The 25,975-nt window shown below is 45.5% G+C and overlaps 1 protein-coding gene across 1 annotated transcript; it reads left to right on the plus strand.

Moving 5' to 3' along the window:
* The first annotated feature begins 2,429 nt into the window (after positions 1 to 2,429).
* On the plus strand, positions 2,430 to 6,510 carry BATF3 (basic leucine zipper ATF-like transcription factor 3). Its single transcript, XM_075042025.1, has 3 exons — positions 2,430 to 2,573; positions 3,278 to 3,382; positions 5,876 to 6,510. The coding sequence occupies exons 1-3, from the start codon at positions 2,499 to 2,501 to the stop codon at positions 6,059 to 6,061; spliced, it is 366 nt and encodes a 121-aa protein (XP_074898126.1). The 5' UTR covers positions 2,430 to 2,498; the 3' UTR covers positions 6,062 to 6,510.
* Positions 6,511 to 25,975: the final 19,465 nt, after the last annotated feature.

The following is a 25,975-nucleotide window of genomic DNA, read 5'->3' on the forward strand; positions in this document are numbered from 1 at the left end:
GCGCGCTGGTGCTCGGAAACCCAGTTCCAATAACGTGCTGCTCTTCAGAAGAGCGACACTGTGCTAAGCTGCATTCAGTGACAAGTCTGCATGTGTGTAGGCTTCTTCAGTGCAGACAAAAATCACTGATGAACTGCCATTATAAAATGTAAACTCAGCTGACTAGACTGCTTTCTGGGCTTGTTTTCTGTCCCGCATAGAAATGCTCTGCCTTTATTGCTGCGTTACCTGGAACTACTGTGTAAGCATTTCTACAGATGTACCAGAGATAGCTTTAATACTAAGCAGAAGCTTGTTCCCACAAGCAAATTTTGACTTTTCATTTCCTTTGTCACTTTGAACAAGAGCAGATTGTAGTCAAGCTCAAGGGGACTGTCTCGTGACTTGTCCCATACTTGTGGGATCCTGGAAACCTTACTCTAAAGCTGCCGGGAGTTACTCAGTGAAGTAGATATTTATTCAGTGCTAATAAATTCTTGGTAAGCGGCTCAGGACTTGATGCTGTTAGATAGCCTGCTTGTGCAGTTGCCATTAACGGCAGCATTGCTCCTGGAACAGCATGAGAGCTTCCTGCAGGGTCAGTTCAAATTGGATGGTGAAGGAAGGGAGAAGCAAGACTGCTTTTAAAGAAACCAGAGGGCTAGGAACATCCTGTAAGATGCTTGGGAGACCGAGCGCACTCTGGGGATGCAGGCTGAGGTGAGGGCGCTTTGGTGAGGATGTGTATCCGAGTTGTGGGTCCCTGTGGCTGTTAGGGTGGGGAGGGCTTGCGGGTACTCGGTCCTCTGGGGTCAGAGGAGCTCTGAGAAAGTGCAAAAGCAAAGGTGTGGGTAGCCTGGAAGATGGAGACACAAGCTGCTTTGAGGTGGAACAGCTGGGGAGAAGCGCTTCCCATGGGGGAAGTCCTGCTCAGGTCTTTCAGTAATGCTGATGGTCCTGGAGCCTACGAGGAAAGCTGTGGCAGAACGCAGACTTCAGCTTGACTCTTGGACTCCTGGGCAGCGCGGTTCTCTCACCTTCAGCGCGAACTGTTAGCCAAATCTTCCGGAAAGGATATTCTATATTTACTCAATTTGTAAACTTTGTAACCTCGTCTTCATCTAAACTGGATGACTCAAACTTCTGGGGAAGCCAGAAAAACAGGGAAGTATCCAAGTTATTAAGATACCTGGGGCTTTATGACTGACTGCCCTGCCGTTGGCCCCTGTGACGAGTACAGCCAGGAGTGCCCGTTGAGTTACCACGTACAGATGCATCTGCGGTAGAGCAGGGATGTTGTTGAAGTACCTGTTGGTGCCAACACCTGCCCTTCCCTCAGAGCCGAGGGCCAAGGTAATGGTTCAATTAAAATATAAGGAAAGCGTTTGGAGGGGCAAAAGAAACATTGTTCAGTCTGCCAAAATGCTTTCGACAGAATAGTCGAACAGAGATTTTTGTCTGCAGCAACCGTGTTTTCAGCAGTCCTTGCCCGGCTTCGCCTTTACAAGAAGCCTGTGGCATTTCCTTATTATTTAAAGGAACAGGGCGAGTAGCGAAAGTGAAAATGGCTTTATCCCAGCACCGGTGCCGCGTCCTCACGCCCCTGAACCCTGGCTGAGCCGGCTGTCACTTCGCCGGAGCTCAGGCCGCTTTCGAAAGCCGATGTCGCAGAAGCGCGGCGGGCGGGAGCGGCCGGGGGGGGGGAGCCGGCCCCGAGCGCCGGGCGGGCGGGGGGGGGCGCCGGGCCGGCTCCCGGGGTCAGCCGGGCCTCCCCGCCCTGCCGCCGGGAGGAAATCTGGGGAGAAGAGAAAGTGCCGGGCCGTTATTTCTGCAGGCGAAAGCACGAGTCGGGCCGCCCGGTGGGGCGCCGGGCCCAGCCGGCCCCCGGGGCTGGGGCTCTCCGGGGGATTTTCAGGCAGGTCCTTGCCCGGCAGCGCCGAGCTCCGGGGGTGCGGGCTTTCCCCCGGCTCCCGGGGGCTGAGCAGACCCCGCGGTCCCGGGGGACGGGCACGCTTGCCGGCGCGGGGGGCTCAGACCCGGGGCGGCCGGCCCGGGGGGCGGCAGTGCGGGCCGGGGCGGGGGATCCCGGTTCCCCGGGCGCGGCGGGGCGGCCGGCCCGGGGGGCGGCAGTGCGGGCCGGGGCGGGGGATCCCGGGGGTCCCGGTTCCCCGGGCGCGGCGGGGCGGCCGGCCCGGGGGGCGGCAGTGCGGGCCGGGGCGGGGGATCCCGGGGGTCCCGGTTCCCCGGGCGCGGCGCGGCTGCCGGCGGGCGCCACGTGACGGCCATGCGGGCGGCGGAGCGGCCCGGAGCGGGGCGGCGCGGCGGGGCTGCCGCGGCGGGGCGGCGGCGGCTCCTCCCCCGGGCCGGGGGGTGCCAGGTGCCGGGGCGGCGCGTCCCCTGTCCCGCCCCGGCCCGCCCTGCCCTCCTCTCCCCTCCCCTAACCTCCCACCCCGCCGCGGGCCGGGGGAGCCCAGCGGCGCCGAGCGCGTCGCCCCGGGGCGGCTCCGCAGCCGGCGGGGATGTCGTGCGCCGTCCCGGCGGCGGCGGGGGGCAGCGCGCTGCCTCGGAGCGCGGCGGCCGAGGGCAGCCAGCAGGTAGGGGCAGGGCGGAGGGGCTCGGCGCTGTAGGCGGGCGGGCACATGGGGCTGAGTCACGCCGGGCAGCGCCGCGTCGGGGTTGCCCGCTCCCCCCGCCCCGGGCATCGGTCCTTCCCTTGCCGGGAGCGCGGCTGTGGTGCCGGCCCTTTTCCAGGTAGGAGGGCGGGGGAACCGCCGGCGGTGCGCGGAAGGAAGGCTCCCGGCCGCTCCGCCGCACGGCGCGGTCAGCGGCTGCTCCCCCGCGGCGGGCGGGCGGGAGGGCGCCGGGAGAAGCGCCGGGAGGGCGGCAGGGCCGCTCCGCCGGCAGCGGGTGCGGGCGCGGCAGGAGCCCGGCTTTCCTCGCCGCCGCTCGCACCTCCCGTCTCCTCGTTCGCGCGGAGGCGAGGCAGGTGTACAACGCTGCCCGGCGGGCAGAGGGGGAGCGCAGGTCCCCGCCCCGGGTGGCGGGGGCGCCCGGGTTCCCCCGTCAGCGGTAGAGCGAGCATCGCCCGGGCATCTCTGCTGGCTTCCAGCCCTCCGCCTGGGGGCCCAGCTGGGCGGTGGGGCAGGGGGATGCGCTGCCCTCGGCAGGCAGCGTGCGGTCCGCGGGGGGGCGGCGGTAGGTGACACTGGAGTATGTGCTCGTTCTTAGAAACGGCTGCGCGCCTGGCTTCGGGCCTCCCCCTGCACACCTTAAAGTGTTTCTGGCTTATGTCTTCCAGAGTCATGAAGAAGACGACAGGAAGGTAAGGAGGAGAGAAAAAAATCGAGTTGCTGCACAGAGGAGCCGGAAGAAGCAAACTCAGAAAGCAGATAAACTTCACGAGGTGAGTGGATACTTGATGTTTTGCCGGCACGGCTTGGGTACCGGGCATGGGACTTCACAATAAACGGGACCTCTTAAGCAGGTGTGGGCCCCTCTTCACGCTAATCCAGCTCAGAGAGCTGCGGATGCGAGGCAGAGACCGGCGTGCTGTGGGATGCCTGGTTGGGAACTCCGGGACACTGATGCTGGTGTTGGACAGTGCAGCTCTGCCATCGGTCGCGCTGCCAGGGAGAGAGAGACACACGGTCCTGCCCTCGCCTCACCCTCCCTCTTTTGCTATTCCCGTGACCGGCCAGTGAACCGGACCACAGGGCTCCTCTGGGCTAAAACAAACCCATTTTCTTCTGGATTAGTGTTAATCTTGTCACGTTCACTATGGCAGTGGATGAATGCTTGCTGCCTTACGGGGGAGCAGGTGATAGAGAAGGAGGGGGCCCTGCTGCTTAGTGGCAGTGCTGGCTTAAGTCAGTTCTAAAACTATGGTGTGAGACAGAAATACCCAGTTGAAAAGGCTTCTTAGGAACTTCAAAACCTCTGAGCGTGAGAGCTCGGTTCAGTTAGCTGTTATACTTGTACGCTCTGATAAATAACAGTGGGTGTTTCCAAAAAACCATGAACATAACTGATTCTTCCAGAAACTCTTAATACTTCTTCTCAATATCACAATGTGGTGTAGTTTTTTCTGGTCCCCAGTGCAAATGCTGGAGGACAGGAATCCCCTTTCTCTGGTTTTGGATGCTACCTCACACAGCAGTGCTTTTGTTGTAGCCAGGGCTCTTGGAGTAAATGTTAGTTCTGCTGCTATGATTGTGGCTGAGTCAGTTGTTCAACTCTGGAGGTTCAGCGCAGGCTTTTCTCTTTCTCATGTGGAAAGATCTGCCGACAGTCAGCAGAGGCCAAGAGGGACAGTGTGGGGAGTTTTGGGTTTGGTTTTTCCCAGACTTCCTCTGAGTCAGCGCCTGAGAAAGCCAGGTGCAGGGTACTTCTGGAAAGGGGTAACCCCTGGCTTTTGTGGAATCCTTTCTGGGCCCTGTGCCTTTCTGCAGCCTCTCTGATGTTCCTCCTGAACTTGAGGATCCTCCTCATGCTGGGAATCTTCATTCTCGGGCACGCAGGTTTTCCCAGGTGCAGGCAGATCTGGCTGAATAGGAATTCATTTTTAGCAAGAACAATTTGATAGTCTCGTCGCTGAAAATGGGACAGAGCAATGGGAGAGTAACACTTACTCCAAAACTCAACCCCATGGGGTTTGGGGCAACAAGAGGTGATCAGAGCCAGAGCCAGGGATGGACGACTTCACTGGAGTTGGCTACCATAATGTGTTAGGAGGACCACGCCTGTGCTGCTCTGTGTGTGAGAGAGGTAGTGGGTGGTGGAAGGGTATGAGGGAGGGCAAGGGGGGCCAAACTCCTGCATCAAAGAGCAGCAGGGGCAGTCCCAGGCTGCCCAGAGGAGCATTGCATGAGAGGTTCTCCCTGCTGCCTGGTAAACAGGCCTTGTAAGGCATGTGTAGGCTTTGAAGTTTGCTCTGAAGCTTTCTCAGGGAGGTGAGATTGAGTGGGTGAGTGTTGAGCCCTGGGCCAGCAGCGAGGTGCAGACACCTGCAGGTTTTCTGTGGGCTGGCTCTGAACCTCTAGCTCTCTTCTCTTTGGGATGAGAAGGCTTGGCAGCAGGGACACTTGAGACGCGCAGTTACCAAAAAATGTGACATACGAGTCTCACATCCGTCACAGATTCATGCTGCAGAGCATCTCAAAACTCCCCTGCAGTTAATAGCAGCTTATTCATTGCCAGAGAAGCCTCAGCTCAAAAGCAGCCCGGGTCAGGGATAACCAAGGCAGTGATCAGGCCATCTGGTGACAAAGCGGGTCTGGGAACAAGGTGGCATGACTCTCCCCTCCTCCTGCTCTTGAGTTCCCGGCATCTGAGCAGGTGGCTACAAGCCCTGGCCAGCCTGGAGGAGAGCGGCTGGCACCGGACACGTTGTGCTAGGTGCGCATCCCAGCCGTCACCTGCCTAAATGGCCTTTCCCTGCACTGGCCCAGGGCAGGGGCTGCCCTTTCCTCACCGGCAATGCCAGGCACTGGGTTTTCCCAGCACCTACCTGCAGTCAGTGCTTTCATTTTCTCTGCCCTGACAGTGCAGAGCTGCCCTGCTGGGCCCTTCTCTGCAGAGGCAGCCTGGGGCTGGAGGTGGCCACCACGAGGAAGCAGCCACCCACGCCTGCAGCCCCGGGCTGCTGGGGACTCCCAAGGACCAGCAGCACCTCCTGGTCTTCAGGGCCACAAAAGGAATCACAGTGTGGTCAGGGCACAGGTCGTAAAGCCCTTGCCCTGTTCCAGCACCCAGGCTGTGTCTGTCTTTCCTTAGCATTTTGCACGTTGCAATAAGAAACCACGCAATTTTTCTACAGTTACATGAATACACTCAAGGTGGAAGCACCGAAAGGAATGTTTTGACTATGAGCAGGCTTTTTTTCTTTCTCTCCTTCCAGGAATATGAGTCTCTTGAGCAAGAAAATACCTCCCTGAAAAGAGAAATCGGAAAGCTAACAGACGAAATGAAACACTTGAGTGAAGTGTTGAAGGATCATGAAAAGATCTGTCCACTATTGCACTGCACCATGAACTTTGTGACCGTACCAAGGCCTGATGCACTCGCCAGCTGCCTGCCAAGATGAGACCTCTCCTTGATTGCCTTTAAATGTGATGTGTGAAAGTGCTGTTAACAAGGGAGATTTGAAGAACTGCCTACTTATGGTGCAGGTATTCCATCAAAGACAGCTGAACTTGACCATGCAGCTCTTCACCACACTCAAGTGTTATAGTCTTCTGAATCTCAGGAAAACACCAGTATGGAAAAAAGACAACTTGAACTGCGACTTCTTATTTGGTAGAATCTTCGAGCCACGGTTTTGCATTCAGAAATGTCAAAGTGCGGTGCAGCCCACCATCGCGCAATGGAATGTAGACAGGGAAAAGTACCGACCCTGGGCAGGGATGCCTTTCTCCCACACGTCCACTGCCAGTAACCCTTTGTCACTTGTCATCCATGTATATCACGTTCTGGCTGCCGGTTTTCTTTTTTTTCTCTAAACAGGTTTGGTTAATAAAAGCAATGTCCCATCTTTATGATGTTCTCCACCTTCTTCAATAATCATTGTCTTCATAACATCTCTACATTTTCTTTACTGGTCAAATCCAAAGTCTAATGCTAATCTTACTGTCAGTTGTTTTATTATTTGCTTATCGCCTCTTCATTGGTTCCTCTTTTGAAGTGTGTGTAACAAATGAGTTTTCCCAGTCTTTATTTCTTTAATATCCCCAATCATCAGCCCTGCCAATATTAGTTCCTGGAGTGTTTCAGATCCTAAAATGTGGCTTGGCCAATTTCTAATGATGATTGTCTGCTCTGTGTGGAAGAAAAGCAAAACAGAGTTTGCTGGTTCTACACATTGTTTTAAAAAGCAGATTTTAAAATTTACAGTTTTAATGCACCCATTGGAAATTAACAAATACCTTCATCCTTCATCTTGCATATTGCTTCTGGTAAATGATGTCTGTGGATAGAACAAACTGCATTTAGCTAAGCATTTTGTTCCATGTCCAAACTGAACATGTTTGATAACTGCTTGCAGGAAAAACATTAGTCGTCTTTATTTTTTTTTTTTTTTTTTACAAAAAGGAAGAATTATGACAATGTTAGTGAGAAATATACAGAAAAATGTTTACTCTCTTTGAAGATTCTTAGTAGTGTCAAGCTGTAGAAGTGCGAATGCTGTAGCCTGGGATCCAGCAAAGAGTGTTTTTCTCACAGTATTTCCTGGTCGGAGAGCACCTTTGGATAACAAAAAGCTCCACCCCTTTGCCAATTCTCTCACCAGCGTTTGGATTTTTTTCACTTCAATTCATGGGATTAATTTCTCTCCTCGCCAGAATTGTAGTATTTATCAGCAGAATATGATCTGAAATGCCTAAAAGACTTTTCTTTTTTAGCTTCTTTAGCGGAATGATGCATTGCTCATGACTGCTGAGATAGAATTGGGGGAACTGTGTAGTCAACTCTGCCTTCTAAAGTGCTCTCTCATGCCATTGTCTTAGGCTAGAAACTCAAGATAACAGGCATGGGATGTTGGCTTCTTTAAAATTTTTCATTAGGTTGTCCCCAAGAGAATTTTCAGCATTTGCAGAAGCTAGCTACAGCGTAAATGCAGTCTTCAAAGTTTCTTATGGACCTGTAAGAACTGAGTCATTCTGCAAAGAAAAACTGGCGCAGTCTCTGCCAAGGAAAATGAAAGTTTCAGGACACTTCACATTACACTTTTTGGATAATGTCCTTGATACGATTCTGTGTGTCACCCTTAAGAAAGGAAGCTATCTTAAGAATCTTCATCCACCCACCAGCATTCCTTCCATCTCTGGATGCCACTGTGTAATTTGGGCTGAGTAGAGGTGTAATGGAGAAGGAGGAGCATAGTGGAAATGAACAACATTCACTCTGGGGAAATTCATTATAGCTTAGGATGGAGGGAGAGTGAGAGAGGATGTCTCACATCTCTTAACTAGGTATGTGCAGCTGAGCTGAGGCTGGGAATGGAAAGTAGCTAGTTGAGGTCAGGGCTCGTGCAAAAATGGAAGGAAAAGCCAAGCACCTTGCCCAAGACAGTCCATCCCAGCAGAATCCTCCTAAGGATTTTGTCCCACAGGTGCTTTCTTCTAAAAGAAGAGGTCTAGCTCCCTGTGTAAAATCCTCCTTCTTACACATCCATTCTTCTAAACATCTGTCTAGAAACTGGCTCCAGCTTATCGTTTGGTAGTCCAAGATCAGATTGTACACTGTTCATCAGTAAGCACAATGCTTATTCTGCAGTGCAAGCTTTAGTCCACTGTTTCTGCATTGGAGTTTATTGGTTTATTAACTGTATAATGTCTATGTAAAGTGTACAGGGGAAGACAGCTGAACTCACAGCAATGTTGTGTGCTGGCAACAGCAACCCAAGTCCAAGGTTATGCTGCTATTCCTTAGAAGGGCTGGCAGCCTTGCAGAGGCACTCAGTGCTACCAGTTCCTTCCCACAACCGCGGGGTGTAGCTCCAGCCTGTGCATCATGTCCATTAGTAACAGCTTTGAACCCTCCAGGGCCCGGGCTGCTTCTTCCTCCTGCATCTATCGCATCACTGTTTTTCCCAGCACTATTTCCAAAGAGCCTTACACATCCTTCTGCTTAATAGATTAACCAAGGCATTTCTCACAAACAGTATATTGTGTGACTAATGTTCAAAGGCAGCTGGGAACCCCAAGTAAAAGTGGCGAGCAAAATGAATGTCCCAAGCCAAATAAACCTAACATTCTCATAAATTTATAGAATTAATGTCCTGGCTGAATCCTGGGTCAAAAAGAACAATGCATGTTAAAGCACAGGCTTACGTATCCCTAGGCAAATGCTACGCATACAGGCTGATTACACTTTTGGCAGGAGCTGTTCATAAGGACATTGATTTACAGAGAGTTTCAAAACCGAAAGTATGCTCTGGAGCCTGGGATAAGTGTTACATGAATAGGGAACCTGAAAAGAGAACAGAAAGGAAAAGGCCCATTTGTTAAGGGAGCAACAGAAAGTTCTTTTTTCAAATCCAAACCTCTCCTTTTGCAGCAGGGTATTACACTGTCAAAAAAAAAAAAAAGTTTCATACCTATATATGGCTAAAATACTGCTTGACGTATTCTAGCTTCAGAAAACTTCCAGTTAGTTTGACTTGTTCCGTACAAATGTGGTCTGTATAACATTCACATGATTTTCAGATGCAGGTATATAGGGAAGATCTTTTCTATGTTCAGATGGTGGTTCACGTGAGGAGTACTGCGAATTGCAGTCTTGTTTGTGGGTGTGTAATGTAGATGAGGGTTGCCAAGAAAGCTAGATTTTGCCTCTTAGATTCACAATGAAGGTTACAGTTTGTCTAGATTTAGTTAGCGTGGATTTCCTTTTTGTATTTTCAGTGACTCTAACGAAGAAGCAAAATGCTCAGTGCAAACTTACCCACAGATAAAAAGTATTCATTCCAGGACCAGACTGGGTCCAATTCAGCTATTTGTCTATTCATTTCTTTCAGTTGTTGTTGGGTCAGATTTAAATTGATCATATTTTGAAAAGACAATTTTAGCCTCCAAAGGTAAAAAAATCAACAGAAAGACGAAGTCAAGCTTCCCAAAACTGCTAGTGTGAGTATAACAGAGATCAACTGTTATACCTCAAGAGAGCTGATTAGAAAGTCTTGCTCCTTCCCACTGATGTTTTACATTCATGTCTGTGAACATTTACAAGTGTCTTTATGCACTCATTCAGAGCCTTGCTGAAAATACACCTCTAAAAAAACATATTTAAAACAGCCTATTCTACAAGCTTGCTGTTCTTTTCCCTGGTACCTTTTACGTTTGTCTACTGCTCCTTCTGTAATACCTGCTGATCTCATCTGTATTTGGTATTTGCAGTAGCCTTTGTATTCTCTCACCATTTTATTTCAAATGCCACTTTTTTTCCTCCTTCCTGTTTCCTTCTGTTTCTATGTAGCTTGGTGACAACATCGCTTAATGTTATCTGTATTGGAGGAACAAGGCTAATCTGTAGGAGCATACAGAAATTAAACTTCACTAGTACACCCTGTATATGTACATGATTAAAGGCTTTTATGTGTGGCTAGTTTTGTCAGTTGAACATTAAGGAACGTGTCTGTGCAGTCTTTTAAAAGGTACTTAAAAGTGACATAACCTTTACTCTAGCCTATAAAACCCATACTGTTTCCTGTCCATAGATGAACGCTTTGCTGCATGGCATTTGGGGTTTCCATCTGTGAATCAGTCTAGAATTTCTGCCTCAGTGAAAGTGATAGATAAAACAACCATTTAAAAAAAAAATCCCTTTTCTCTTCTTCCCATCAGTGCAGTGATATAATTCCTGTCACAGGAAGGAAGCATGTCTGATAAGCAGGAGAAGTAGTGGGTTTATTTACTGTTACAAAGACTACTGTTATTCTCTTTGTAGGAGGGTAGGAGTTTTCTGTTTGTAAACCCTGGGTTACTGTCAAGTGGTCACTGGAGAAACATTTTATATGTACATAGAGCACGTGGTGTGGGCACACATCCATAAGGGAGTGAAAGAATTTGCATTAATCCTTTGCAGAAACATGGGTTTTACACTGATTTCACTGGAAGCAGAAACAGTCTTAGAGCTGCCCCAGAGAACATGTGGCACTATGCTTACTAACTTGGGTAATATTTAACTCAAGAATAGCTACAGGCTAGCTTGAAGTAGGTAATTCTTAATAAGGAAACCATCCCTGGGATTGCGTGCTCCTTTTCTGGTACTCATTCAGGTTTTTTTCCTAGATAGTTCCTATGGAAAAAATCCGTAAGAATAGAGTAGGAATTTTTTCTCCCACTGTAGAATTTTTAAACCATGACATCAAATGTAAGGGTTTGACTATTCTGGAAATAGCTGGCATAGCTTTTGCAAATACTCTGTTCTCTACTAGTTATGTGTTTGGTCTGCTGTAAGGGAATCATTATAGTTCTCTTTAGAAGTGGATAAGCTAAACCACAAAGGGCTGTCTTGGTATAGAATGAAAACATTCATTTGAGGAGTTAGTACCGCGTGACTACTGTGCTTCAATTTCACAGCTTATCTCATCCTGAAGCAACTTCTTCATGTAGCCAAATAGAAAATGATATCTCTAATAGGTGTGTTTGTTTTAAATCTGCATTAGAAGAGGTTTTATTGTATGTGTTTCATAAGTTCTACAGACTGCCAGTATAGCTTGCTGCACTCATCCAGGTACTGTTCAATTAAGTCTACCACAGACTGTTCCCCTCAGAACTCAGTTCTGGATAAACGTCTCCAATTATCTGGAAGAACTTTCTCCTTTAGCTGTCTCATAATGAACTTGTTGTCATGTTTTCATTAGTCTAACTTATTAAAATGTCAAAACTCTTGAGATTCCAAGCAAGAGTCATAAGTAATCTCTCTTCGTATAAGCAAACTATTAAGGTTTGCCTTCCCATTGTAAAGTAAATTTTGAGAATACTATTTTGTTATCTGCCCTAGGTAAAATAATTGAGTATAAGGAATGAGCAACAAGACTCTGCTTAAATATTTGATGCAATGCTATACAAGATACAATTACTTCAGCTGGAGATGATGTGAAATAGTACAAGAATTGAAAAATAACCAGAGAACTAGTTGAGGGAAAATGGCAGTAGTTTGTTTTGAAAAGGGAGCTATCAGGCTGAAGAATGTTTTCTAAGTGGAGGTTCTCAAGGACTGACCACAGACCACTCTTGTTTGGTATCTTTGGTAAGGACTTTGGATACAAAAGAACGATTAGTACAGAAGAAGATTGAAATATTATGCAAAAGAAACTGCATGTCCTCGCAGAAGAGGATAGAAATGCCTTGATAATTCATCATAGAACATCCCAGGTTGGAAGGGACCTCAAAAGATCATCTCGTCCAACCTTCTGTGGGAAAGGGAACCTAGATGAGATTATCTAGCTGCCCCATCATGATGCAAACTATACATTCACAAACTTGAAGAAGTATTAGCAGGAATTTCTGTCACAAGGTGGAGACTTATCAATTGGAAATGGAAATGGAATGAACAAGCAAAGGTGTATTAATCAGTAACTGATGCTGAGGCACCAATGCAGTGGGGCAAAAAGTAAGTTAAATAGGCACTCGGATGCGTAGTAATGAGGTTATATCTTTATTCCTGTATTTGTGTTCTTAAAGAGAGAAATATCAATTTAATTATGCACGGCCCTGGCAAAACCTCAGCTGGAATTCTGCATACATTTCTGCTCAACTGTGCTAAAGAAAGATGAACCAAAATTAGTACAGGTACATAGAAAGGCTGCTAGGAAGATTAAAAGAATGAGGAATCTGGGGTTTTGAGACTTTGTTTTAGACAAATAAAGTCTGAGAAATGGTAGGATCACTGTCTGTGTAATTACAGTAAAGACCATGTAAGGGAAAGAACTATTGCAGATAAGAAGTAATGTTCGTAGAAGAATAAATAGGTATAATTTGTACATATTTTTGAGCTGTATATGTGAAGAAGTTTCTACCTGTCAGAAGAAAGACATTCAGGAATAGCCTTCCAACAGAAATGGTGTATGTGAGCAATTTTGTGGGTAGGCACGTACAGATGCATCCTGCTTAGTTTTAGGATCAAGCTTAACTATTTGATGTGAGACCAACTGAGTATACTGGCGATCCAAAATATTTCCTCCTGTCCCATGTCCTTATTCTCTTTGGAGAAGGCCTGCAACTGATCTTAAAAAAGCAAGAGGATCTTAAAATAAGACAAAACAAATAAAAACACCCCCCTGAGGTCCCTGAATCTCACATCATTATCCAGAAGCTTATTTTGACAGAAGAGCTAACACAGGTGTAAGGTTTTGTCAGAGGCAGAGTCTCTTATCAAACTGAAATCTTTGATAACATCCAGGTAAGGAAAGAGCAGAAAAGAAAGGGAATCTTCTTTTTCTAAATGCCTACTATTTAACCATGGTATGTTCCCAGAAAAATCAGAAAACTGTTCACAGAGAAACAGAAACAAGATGTAACAGGAATTTTTGGAATTTCCCAAACTGTTTAGTTGTTTACTTTAAAAGCTGAGTTACTCCAACTTTGCAAATATGCATTTCAGAGAGGATTGGAGGCAATTTTTTTTCTCTTACATCCAGTTCATTGATTAAATATATAAACAGGATGTCTTTAAGAGCTGAAGGTTTTAAAACAGGATTTGATACTAAGCAAGAGCTCTGCTAGTTCCCTTTTAGCTATTTGAGTTTCATCTTTGCTTATCAGAGCTGTTTTAGGGTACAGTAATTTCCAAGCGCACTATTGGGTTGCGAGGTAAATAATCTCTAGAGATGAATATTTTTTCTTTCTTTTTTACTGTAAATGACAATAGTACATAGGCTAGAAATTTCCCTTGTAAATTCTGGTCATCCCATTTGTTTGCTAAGTTCCAGTATGGACTCAGGACCTATTCTGTCAGTGCACTGAGAGGTTACGCACCCTTGCTCATGCCTTTCTAGGCGTAGGTGATCCTTCAGCTGCATTTAAGGACTTGCTTAATGGCCAAGAGCCATCAAATTTGAATGACACTTTTTGATCATACAGGTGAGGAAATTAATGACAACAACTTACGTGTTGTTTATATAAGAACGGAAGTCCCGTTTTCCATCTGAATAAAATGCTGAGGGAGCCTGCCTTGGTTTGAACCTTTGTCCTGCTGGTAGTTCCACACTTCTCCTGTCTGGAGTTTCAGATAATTCAGGGAGTCTTGAACAGTCAGTGAGGTCAGCCCATGCAGAACAGCTTGCAGCAGGGACAGGATCTGATTGTGGATACAGTCCAAGCAGAAGAGTATAAACGTGGATATGGGTGATTGAGAGCTGTAATATAAAGTTACATGACTACTCAGGCTTTTTATGATGAATTCTAAATGACACTCACATGTGAACACATCTGTATTTTTACCATCATGTTAAAAAACTATGTGATCAAAACATTTTCCCCACAGATTATTAGCTTTTTATATAAATTTGATTGGTATTTTACAAAATTCAAAATATTCTACTTAACTTTTATGAAAACCAATAACCAATTTATACGATTCTTATTAATTGGTTTCCATCTCTATTTGTTTCCATTTATTTTCTTTACATTTCCAACTAAAAATTCAGGAAACAAGGTACAATTGTAGATAATTAATTTGAGTTCAAGTTATAACTTTTATAGTGGTTGGGGAAAATGAAATTATTTTACTTTTTAAATACCAGCTATATATATTCAAAAGAAAAAAATGGATGATGCATTTTCAGTTTCACTTTTATCGCAATATGTGACATCAGATGCATATGGAGAGACTCTTAGCTGCTGTTTTCTTGGTTTGCTCTCACAAATTGGAAGAATATACTATTACAAATGATAACACAAGGATATTAAGCTGTTGCATGATTTCTTAATAAAAATCCCATTATACAGTCTGTATACTTGTTTTATACCTAAACAGTAGTGTTTCAAGAGCAGTAATTCAGTTACTGAACGCATATTAAAAATAACAGCGAGAAAGCAATGAGCTGTCTGAAGTCAATACACAGAGTCTCTACTTTGCCTAGAAACATTACAATTTCCCTAATAATAATGACTTCTTTTTTTTCTTTTTTTGCATTATGCTATACATTTTCAAAATGCTGTTTAAAGAACAACTGCTCTTCATTCAGGTCCATCATGCTTTGCAAGGTACACTGCTGTTGGACATTTAGCATGTAAAATCTTTCTCTTTCCAGCACTATCTGCCCATTTTACCTACTAAGAATATAAGTTCTTCAAGGCAGAGGATTTGTTGCAGCAAGTAGCCAATTCAGGGAAATGTTCCAGTACTTTCTTCATCTGTCCATGCACTGATACACTTGAAAAAAACTCCTCTGCTATTACTCATGGTTTGTCATGCAGTAATGATGGCTGGGGAACATCAGGCTGTATCATGTGGCCTGAAATCGTCAGTTCTGTGTTTCATGGGCTGAGGCTTCCTAATAATTCAGTGATGCTTTCCAAAGCCACTTATCTTTTTATCAGCCATATGCCCTGCCCTGTGACAGCTGATCCCCTGTACACTTTGCTTTTAGTTTTTCTTACCATCCCTTCAGAATACATAGTATCTGTTCATGCTTGGCTCAGGTTGGGATATTTCAACTGTAATAATTCAGTGTGATTTTGTTTTCACTTTACTGAAATATTTTCTTAACTACAACAGAGTTATGTAGCATTACGCACATGTATAGTGCATATTTCCTCAGTTTAACTCTGCTCTTACTTGGACCCCCTTCACCACTGAGTTCAGCGATACTGTCATCAAACACATGGCACCCAAAGGGCAGACCATGGAACTTTAGCATCTCACGTACAGTGATTACTACATGGTAAAAAAATGTGTCCAGACCTGCAGCACATTCAAGAAACACGGCGCACCTGCGTGGTGGTCTGTATTGGCAGAATCTACTTCTCTGTTAAAGCAGCATAGCCTGAAAGGTTATGCCTTAATGTGAGAAATGAAAAACATAATTTTCTGCTTCAGGGTTCCTTTTTGTTGTTTAGCAGCTAGATTCCTGCATTATATCTGTTCTCTCTAAAATGGTTTTATAGCATGCTATGTTTGCCAGCACAATATTAAAAGGTCCCCAGACACTGCTTTAACTCACTTGTCATGTTTTCTACACTATACCTCACTATGTAATTACTGCCTCCCCTTGCCAATAATTCATGCCCTCCAGAAGGCCCTGTTTAAGACTGTGTAATAAAATACTAAGAGATTAATATTCAGTTGATGACAGATCATTTAATGCAACTCTTACCAAAACTCTCCAGTGTCTAGGAAATTGGCAGAATACAGTTGGTGGCTGCTTTCTGATGTCATTCAATTAGCAAGCAAGGGTTAGTTCTCTGAGGTTATTCTCTGGAGTTTAATGGAGCAGATTTCTTTTTAATCTTCAGTCCTCTTGGGGAATTGTATGAGGTGAGTTTAATTCACGTGTACTTGGCATGAAAGTGGATCTTCTTAGACTGCAAACCAAGACTTGCATTACTGTTTCAGCGTTGTAGTTTGTAAATGTAAATATTTTCATTTAATTGTGTGCTGATACTCCCAGTGAGAACACAAGAGCTTCACATGCATGGATCCATATTCAGGTTCTGAAGTTGCACATTGCAGTCTAGGTTTTCTCAAAACCTTATGGGAAATTGTAAACAGCTGCATATGCTGCCAAGCTCTTGGATGATTTGCCTTACTGATTTCACAGTTGTACTCCCAACAACTTAAATAATGTAATAAAACATCACACCTGTTTCTTTCCCTATACCCTGCCTTTATGCCATCTTGGCAATACAAAGGAATTTTAAATGGGGTGTGGATGACATTTATCTAATTTACAAGCTGATTTCAGTAGGGGTGTTGATGTGGGTACATTCCAGCTGAGTAAAAGCATTGATAAACTGGCTCTGGTAAATTTAGCAGCCACAGTTTTTACTGCATGGATGTCATTCTGCTCCTCTGCCATTGATTACCAGAACTGACAGAAGGGGACATACCCGGCTTAACCTATTTCAGTTCTCACTTAAATGCCTTGGTTCCTTTGAAATGGCACTGATACTTTAAGGTAAGACATTGCAGTATGCTTATTTGTGTTTTATTACTGATGGAGTCAAAAAGCGAGAACTTTTGGTTTTAAACTTGTAAGAAGTGCTGGAGTGAAACCTGTTCCTCCCCACCCCCCCCCAAGTCAGTGGGATTTGTTATCAGCGACTACCTTTCTGCCAGAGTTTCAACCAAGGTGTTTGGTTCCTAATCACCATGGGGAGAGAGGCAGGGAACGGGCAGAGACTTCAGACATCTGGAGGAAAAAATGAGCTTGGTTGTCTCTGAAATCCACCCAGGCTAGAGTTTCATGCCCTGTTAGCACTGTTTGAGTATATTTTCAGGATGTATGGTTGTAATGTGTGAAAGCACTAATAGCAATCCTTTGTTTGAGAGAGTAGGTGCACATACAGTTTTCTGGGTGGCAACACTGTCTAAAGCAGGTTTTACCTGCTCACCTCCCACCCTCCTCCCATATCGCTGCCCTCCCTGTGGTGCTGGCACAATGCTTACAGGCTGCATAATAAACCTGGACAGTGAACTGTAGCTGGCTGAAAAGTCATCTTGCATGAAAAAAAGAGCCCTTTTTTTTGAGGGTCAGTTGCCTGATCCTGTTCACAGAATGACTTGACAAGCAGCAGGAATGGCACAGCTGAAAGAGGGGAGCTTGCCATGAGAGACTAATACTCAGTTGATGACAGATCCTTTAGCGCGACTCTCACCAAAACTCTCTAGCATTTCTCTCTCTTTGGAGAGACAGCAATAAAGGCAGGGAGATACCTTGAATTGGTAGGTCATGCTTGCTACTGAACACTTTGTGTCATGAACCCTGTCACCCTCATTTGCTATCCAACTTTTGTATATATAAACAAGACAGATTATCTGTCATTTGATAGCTGCATACATATTTCAGCTGGCTTGTTAACGTGCTTTAGTAGTAGATGAACTCTTGGACATTAATAGGCAGCTGTGATGCTATCACTTGTTTCCTGAGTTGACCACTTTCATGCAGATGAAGACTACAAGTTGGTTACTCAGAACTATGTTCTTAATGGTCATCATTTCTCTGGAACTCTATTGATACAGATAAAATAACCTGAAAAGATTCCTCTGCTTCTCCACTTCCCTTTGGGAATAAACAAGGTAGAGAAATCATTGAAAGACTTCATGATTGATTTTGAAGTTTTTCTGTGATTGGAATGATGGGACTTTTTTATTTTGTATATGGAGATATTCTTTCTGGTAGTATTTTCTTGGGTATTTTGTGAACCTTTGAATGTCACACCTGTCTTTATTTTTAAAGAAAATCATGCCTTCAAGAGAAGGCATTAAGTGATAAATCATTTTCGCCTCTATCTTGATACTTGCTAAAGAAGTACTGGTTTGACACTCAGTAAGAGATTACCCTTTATAATTGTTTTTAGAATTTCAAACCCCTAAACTAGCCTTTGCAGCCTGAGCACAATATGCACAATGCATTTGAAACCCATGAATCGGGCAGATAGGCAGTCAATCCATATATCAGTTGACTCTGTGGAAAGATTTGCCATCACCAATAAAATGGAATAAGGTTATCTGGAACTGGGTGCTTCTTGTAGTTTCCTCACACAGCCTTTATTACAGAAGGAGCTGCATAATGTACAGTAGTGGAAAAATAATGTCTTGCACAGCATCTGATGTACAGACAGTGGTTCCCAAGCAATGAGGCAGATTTCCCAGGTGAGGAATATGCTCCATGGGACTCCTCTAGGAGCTGGAAAACATTAGCACTTTCCTCAGGTGAGGCTTAGCTCCCAAAAAGGCCACTCGGAATACTAGGTGTTCTTACTGAATCGCGTGTACTTTTCCCCATGTACCCCATATTTCAGTTCTGATTTTTTCGAGTGATAATCACGTAAAAAAATCAAACCAACTGGCTAGTATCAATTCCTTTAAGACTTGCCATTCATAGTATTGGTTAAGGGTTTGGAACAATCACATGAAAAGCAATGCCAAGGGAATCCTTCCCGAGTTTACACCAAACTTACTGCCCTGAGGGAAAAGGCTTGGGGTGGTCAGCCCCTGAATGTGTATTATTCTTGCTGAGTAGGTGTGATCAGTACAGTCCAGGATTTATGTACCTCTCTAAGAGGACTCCAAGCATTGACTGAAGGAGCAGTGAATGAAGTGTTGGCTACAGATTGGACAAGTAGCCATAGAAGTAAAAGCCTTAAGATAGAGCTGTTTAAAAGAGAAATTGCACCTGGTATAAAATATGTTCTGCTTCCAGTTGAGAGAATGATTTGGGGTAATGTTTTTTTCAAGAGTGCTTAACCATTATGTTAGTGAGTTTACATGCCTGCTTTTTAAAAGATGTTACACATTCCTTTCCTCAGCGTTTCAGACAGAATGTGGCTTAAGTTGCGGGGGCCAACGCTGTCAAGATGACCTTGGAGATGTTTGTAACCACTTTCTTCCCAGAAGTTACCAGTTCTACTGCACAGTCAGCAGAACAGATTATTCCTGTCTACAATCAATGACCAAGCTATTCCTTGAGCTGCCTCCAAATCTCTATACTGAAATGGCTACAGAGAGCTTACCTGATTCGTTATACATACTCTCTTCTGGGTTGCTTACTTTTTAAATCACCGTAACTGCTTGCTGAGTGCATATATAAACCTGAGAGCGTATCTGTGTGGCACAATGCAGTGTGCAATAGATGAAATAACTTGGTATGGGAAGCAATGCAGATGAATTGGCAGGATGGGATAGTTAGCCTCGCTGAGCAGCAGAGCTGATTTTTCAGGTTCTTGCTATTCAGGACTAGAGCAGTGCTGATAGGGACACTGCACAAGTGTGCAGCGTTCTCACCGTTGTGTGACTTCAGCAAGATCCATGCGCCGCAATCCTCTTGTGCTATGGAAGTCATTTTATGCTAAAATGGCCATCCCCGTCTGGGGACTTGAGTTGGTGCTTCTGCGTATGCTCCGAGGACACGCGTTAAAAGTGTTGGCTCCGGGTTTTTTGACAGTTGCCTGTAACTCTGTGGTCCACTGCTTTCGTTCAGTGTTTGCACACAGCAATAGCCGTGCGGCTACGATTTGAAGTGCTCAGTGTAGCACTGCATCTGCCTACGGTACCTTATCCGTGCAGCGGAACGGGCTCAACGGACACAGACTTTTTCTCTGCCTGCCACCGCTGTCATCTTTTGTGTTCCGCTCTCATAAAGGCAGCTCGCCGGGCTACACCTGGCAGCCATCAGAAAAATCCCAATGCCCATATTTCATTAGTCACGAAATACGGTCTATAAATTGCCTGCGGGGACTCTCCATCCAGATAACGCGCGGGGTCAGAATTTTCATTTACAGGATGCGGCCTTGCCGAGAGGAGGGGAAGTCCCTGCCCGTACCATCATGCCGCGCGCCGTTGACCTGCCTGGAAGTGACAGGCCGAGACGTGCCGCTCGGCGACGCGACCCGCGGCCGCCCCGACACCGGCCCACTCGCACCGGACCTACCCGGGCCGGGGGCGGGGGGATGGATGGATGGATACAAGCCTGACGCCCGGACCCGGCAGGCCAGAGCCAAGCCCTGCCCCGAGGTACCGGGCTGCCCAGAGAGGCGAGCGAGCGGGCCGGCCGGCAGCACCGCGCCTCAAACGGGCTCTCTCCCCGCAGGGGCTGCCCGGCCCGGCCCCGCGCCTCTTCCCGGGGTCAGGGGGTGAGCTCCCTGAGGGCGGCGGGGGGACACGCGTACAGCCCCCCGCTGTCTCCGCGGAGGGCAGCGGCGAGGGAGAGCGCCCTTCCCGCCCGGCTGCCCCGCGGCGGCAGGGCCGGGCCGGGCCGGGCCGCGCCGCACCCCCGCCCCGTCTCCCCGCTCGCCCTTGCTCCGCCGCCGGAGGGGGCCCTCGGGAGGAGCCGCGCGGCCGAGGTAGCCGGGGCCACAGTGTCCTCTAGCGGCGACGAGCCCGCCCGGGCCCGGTGGCCAGCAGAAAGTGAAAGCCTTTCAATGAAAAGTGTAGAGTTTCGGGATGACGACGAAGAACCCGCTCCTCGCCCGGGCGCCTCTTTCTGGTGGGGCGCAGGAGGAGAGCGCAGGCAGCGCCCCGGTGCTGCAGGCCGCCCTGTCAGCGGAGGGTCCCCTCGAAGGCAGGGGCCTCGGCGCGTTCCTCAGCTGCTGCAAGGCGATCTGCTGCAGGATTTGGGCCAAAGTAACCAAGTTTTTATTGTTAGACAAAAATAGAAAAATGTATAAACCGCCTTCCAGCCCACCCGATTCAGTTTATGACTTTGGGGAGTGTGTGTTGAGCTTTAATGATCTGCTTCTGACAGTGTTGCCCAGCCTGCCGAAAGCAGCCAAAACCAGTGCTGTTGTAAGAGAATAATCATCATTCCGATAGAATTTCCAGCAGCCTTGGTGTGACTAGTCTGAGTATCTGCTTAATGTTGGCATACCACTAAAGAGCCCAACTCCATACAGCTTACTACATGCAATGCTGTTTCAAATTAACTAAACTATAGGAATCGCATCAAGATGATGCAAGATCGACTCATAGTTTAATGCAAGAAATATGTAAAGGTCTTGCACAAGCCATGCATAATAACTGCATCTTTTTGGCACCTGTACTTGTCGTTTGCTGACACAGTGCTGAGTTAATCTAAGAAGCGAAACACGTAATGTTTCAAAGAATTGTGCTTGTTGTTTGGAGGATGGGAGAGGAAACAGAAAGGCTAGTTTTGCTTGGATATTAAGTGTTAATGTGCTGTCTTATCTTTAGTCAGTGGGGGAGAGGGCACGGAGCTGCTGTGAGTAAAGTGCATTTGAAAGCTTGTTTCACTTCTGCTTGGTGTTGCCTACCATGGAGCCAGCAAGTATCTGGGTACTGCCTTTGAGCAGTTCACAGGAGCTGATCTGGGGACGGTTTGATTGAGAAACACGTACTGGAAATACCACATTTCATAGAAGGAGCCGGTGAATAGAAACCCTGCGTTTGGGCTCTGTCTGATTTCTCGCTATCTGTACTAGAAATACCCCACAGCTTTGTGATTCAGTGTTGTGCTACTCATAGCATGCTCACAGTTCATGTTGAAGCAGTGGAAGTGCTACGCATATATGTGAGTTAAAAGGTCTCCGTATGAGCTAGACATTTCTGGGTTTGAGCAATCAAGTTACATACAAGAACCAAGCCGTTCATTAGAGGACTAGTAAAAGACTAGATTGCAGGCATTGAATTTTGCCTTTTGTTGTATCTGTTGGAATCAGCCATCAGTTTCATTCGTGCTGAAGTCTGTGTTACTAGGAGCAGAAACCTTCATCATTGATGTAGCCTATGAAAAGAACTGATTTGAGGTTATATTCTTCCCTTCTAATTGTCCACGGTCCCTAATATTTCCTTTCGTTATCTTCATTCCTGTGGATGGTGACTATTTTCCTTAGAGAAGTCAAGAGAGATACAAGAAACTCTCTTCTTCCACAGGCTGCATATGCTGATCTGTGATTTATCAGAAGTGAGGGTATTTCAGGGAAATCCTCTCTCAGAATCATCTTCTGGGAATGTTAACTTCTGAGGGGGCCCTGAAATAATTTTTCTCTTAAATTTTTTTCTGTGGATTATGTTGCTGTTTATCTCTGTTCCTATTTAAAAAACAGATGAATATATTTTCCTCTGCCTTAAATAGTCTCATAGCTTTTTGGCACCATCTGCTCATCTTTACCAACTCAAGATTGTAGGATATAAACCCCAGAGCCAAATTTCAGTTTCTTGTATCATTCCATGCAATAAGCATTGCTGGCACATCCCTGCAGGGGATATTTGCAATCATTTGCCTTGTTTTTTACTCTGGTAAAATAATGTTCTGTTTTACTCTACTAAGTAAATGGAGACTCATGACAGTAGAGCCAAAGAGAATCCTCTTACCTCTCTTTATGAAGAAATGTCTACCCCTGAGCTTTTTATGGAAAATGAATCCAGATTTTCTGAACTGACTGTTCACTTTCAGTCTATGATTTTGGCTCTCTAGCTGTCTGTGTAACCATCTAAAAACTTGCAGGCAGGAGAAAGTTTCTGATATATATTATTGAGAAAATTACACCTACCTCTGGGAGATGAACGAAACCATGGACTCTCCAGATTAAAGTTCAGATTGGTCAGAATTTGTTTGAAAGGCTGAAGGGCATAACTTTGCCTTGGTTTGTTTCTTAGCAGATTGATGAAAGATGAGGTAATAGGAAGCCTTCTATCTGTTCCAAGGCTTAAGAAGCTGACCTCTGTCTCCGTGTGCTGCTTGGTCCTTGTGAAGCCTTACATTACAGGGGTTTGTTTGCCCATGTCTGGTGGGAACAGTTATGTAGTGGTCAGAGTTTACTGAAAATTAAAACTGATATTGTAAAACAATAGCAATAGGGTTTTTTTGGTGCCAAAAGTCTGAAACAGACTCTTTTGCTTGTGACTTCTATTAAGGGATTTTTATTTTTTTCTATTTAAAAACAAAACAGTTTTTGCTTAGTAAGGCAATGTTCCACCTAAGGAGAATGCATGAAATACTATAGATCTCCCAGCAAGTTTCATGTGCTGGGCTTCCCATCCGTTTAAAATGAGAAAACCACTTTGTGATCAAACCTCCCTAGTCCCCACTCATAAATTGGGAATTGAAACAACTCTTTGTATCCTGCCTGTCTTTCTAGGCAGGCTTTTAGCCCTTCAAAGAATTACTTTGTATTTGTCTGCTGTTTGGTGGCGTAAGAAAGCCACAAATTCATGTGTGGTTTCTAAGCAGTGTTTATTAGGATGATACTGAGACAAGTTTAACAATTACTTAAATCATGGTGTAAGTTTCTCATTGTATGTAAATTATTCCTAAAAGAGGAGTATGTGATAAAATGCGGTAACTTGAGCTAACTTAGCACTCGGCAAGCATGCAAAACAACTGTAATGGAGATGCTTAGGAGGAAGAAGTGCGGGAAGATAACCTCTATATTTGGGGAGAACTGTTTAATTTTAAACCCTCCTGTTAGTTATTCATGTCACCATGGGCTGGGCATTAGGTGCTTTGGGAATAATTGCCATTAACAATGCACTTGGCCTCTGCAGAAGCTATGGAGTGCACGCTGAGTGCAGCAGCACTGGGAAGTGTGGCTGAGTTTGAAGGAACTGGTTACATACTGGGTTGAGCTGGGAGCCTTGGGAGCTGCAGGAAAGAGAATCAGTTGGTAGATGTGCCGGTGGCTTGTGTTTTGAGTAGGGAGGTGGGGGCCCGGAGTAGGAGGGGAGGCTAGGACTGAAAAAGAGCCGGAAAGGGAAAACTGTGGTTTTCTAACTTCTCTTATCCTTTACTGTAACACTTCCAAGTTGTGCTCATCCAGAAAGACAGAATGCAAGAGAAATGCTTTATTTCCCTCTTGACCTTCAGCCTTCTCTGCCAGAACGGTTTTTGTGACACTCTTGGGATGAGAGAGTATTTGTTTTTCAGTTTAAAACTGTAGCTTACCAGCTGAGGAGGGTAGATACGTATAATTGAGAGCTTGGAAGGAAAAACTTTAAAAAACACTGTCACAATGCTTGTTACCAAGGCTGCTACTGCCATCTATATTGTTGCTTTCTGCCTGTTGTGGTTTAACCTCAGCTGGCAACTAAGCCCCACACAGCTGCTTGCTCACTCCCCCGATGTTGGGATGGGGGAGACAATTGGAAGAGTAAAAGTGAGAAAACGTGTGTTGAGATAAAGACAGTTTAATAGGTAAAGCAAAAGCTGTGTGCACAAGCAAAGCAAAACAAGGCATTCATTCACCACTTCCCATGGGCAGGGAGGTGTTCAGCCATCTCCAGGAAAGCAGAGCTCCAGCACATGTAATGGTGACTTGGGAAGACAAACACCATCACTCCGAACATCCCCCCCCTTGCTTCCCCCAGCTTTGTATGCTGAGCATGATGTCATATGGTCTGGAATATCCCTTGGCTCAGTTGGGGTCAGCTGTCCCAGCTGTGTCCCCTCCCAACTCCTTGTGCCCCCGAGTCTCCTCGCGGGTGGGGTGAGAAGCAGAAAAGGCCTTGGCTCTGTGTAAGCACTGCTCAGCAGTAAGGAAAACATCCCTGTGTTATCAACACTGTTTTCAGCACAAATCCAAAACATAGCCCCGTACCAGCTACTATGAAGAAAATTAACTTTATCCCAGCCAAAACCAGCACACTGCCATAAGGCAGATAATACTATATTCATTTTACAAGCCGGTACATGTTAAATTTCTGCAGGTCACTCTGCCCAGCACCTATCTGTGAACAGTTTATATTACCTGTAAGTTGATTCTCATCTTACGTACTCTGAAGCATAACCACTGAAGTAAATAATTTGCTTCCCTTAGACACCAGGATTATAGTTTTTACCACTATTTAGTTGCTATTAAATTTGACCTGTAAAGGTTTTTGGAGATGCATATGCCTATCCTGCTTCTGAATTTAGCTCGCTGCACTCTTACTAATTAAAAGTCTGGAAGGGACAAAAAGAGACCTCCCTCTGAAATTTGATCCATATCATATGCATGGTACAGTACAGAACAAGAACGATGGAGTCCTCTGCCAGTCCTAGATCTTATAAAATCTAAACACACCAGTAATCACTGAGTTATTTTTAAATGTTTAACATGACTCTTGAAGGCACATACACATTTAACATCTGTATCTTTTTAAAGTGTTATTTATTCTAATATATCACAGCTCTGGCAGTAATTTTGTGCTAATTGCTCAGAACAGGCTGAAGTTTGGGGGATTATAAATTTAAGTATGACACTGTGGGGTTTTTTGGTGGGTTTTTTTGTTGTTTTTTTTGTTTTTTTTCAAATTTACACATACTGAATAGTCAACTAACCTGACATCATTGGGAGCTCAGGATGGTTGGTGACAGTCCATTTCACTCCACAAGTGTGGATTTATTACCATGAGTCAGAGAAGTAGAATTACCTTTTCATGAGGTTGGAGTGATCTGTCTTTCCATATAAGATGCTACCATGGTAATGTTGGTTGTGTTACTAGGGTGACCTAAAAACATTAACTGAGTGTTTTACACAGAATTTGTTTTAAAGGAAACTGGGCATTACCTTCTGTTCCCTTACTAATGCATATGCTTATCCATACTTACAAATACTTTTTAGTGCTTGAATTCTTGTTCAAGAACTAAAGCACCTTAATGCTTTAAGCATTAAGAACTAAACTACCTTAATGCATTAAGGTCACCATAATTCCAGCTCTCTGCTGCCTAACTCTAAATTTCTGTTCAGCTGGGAATGCACAAACATCAGGATTAATCATCTGCATCTTCATTCTGTGTGGTTGCACAGACCCGTAACTCTAGCAATATGCTCTAAGTGGGAATTTGCCTGCCTGTCTGACCATCGGGATCTATTGTGGCATTTGTTCTGAGCACACA

This window comes from Buteo buteo, chromosome 12, assembly GCF_964188355.1.
Source record: "Buteo buteo chromosome 12, bButBut1.hap1.1, whole genome shotgun sequence".
Classification (NCBI taxonomy): Eukaryota; Metazoa; Chordata; class Aves; order Accipitriformes; family Accipitridae; genus Buteo; species Buteo buteo.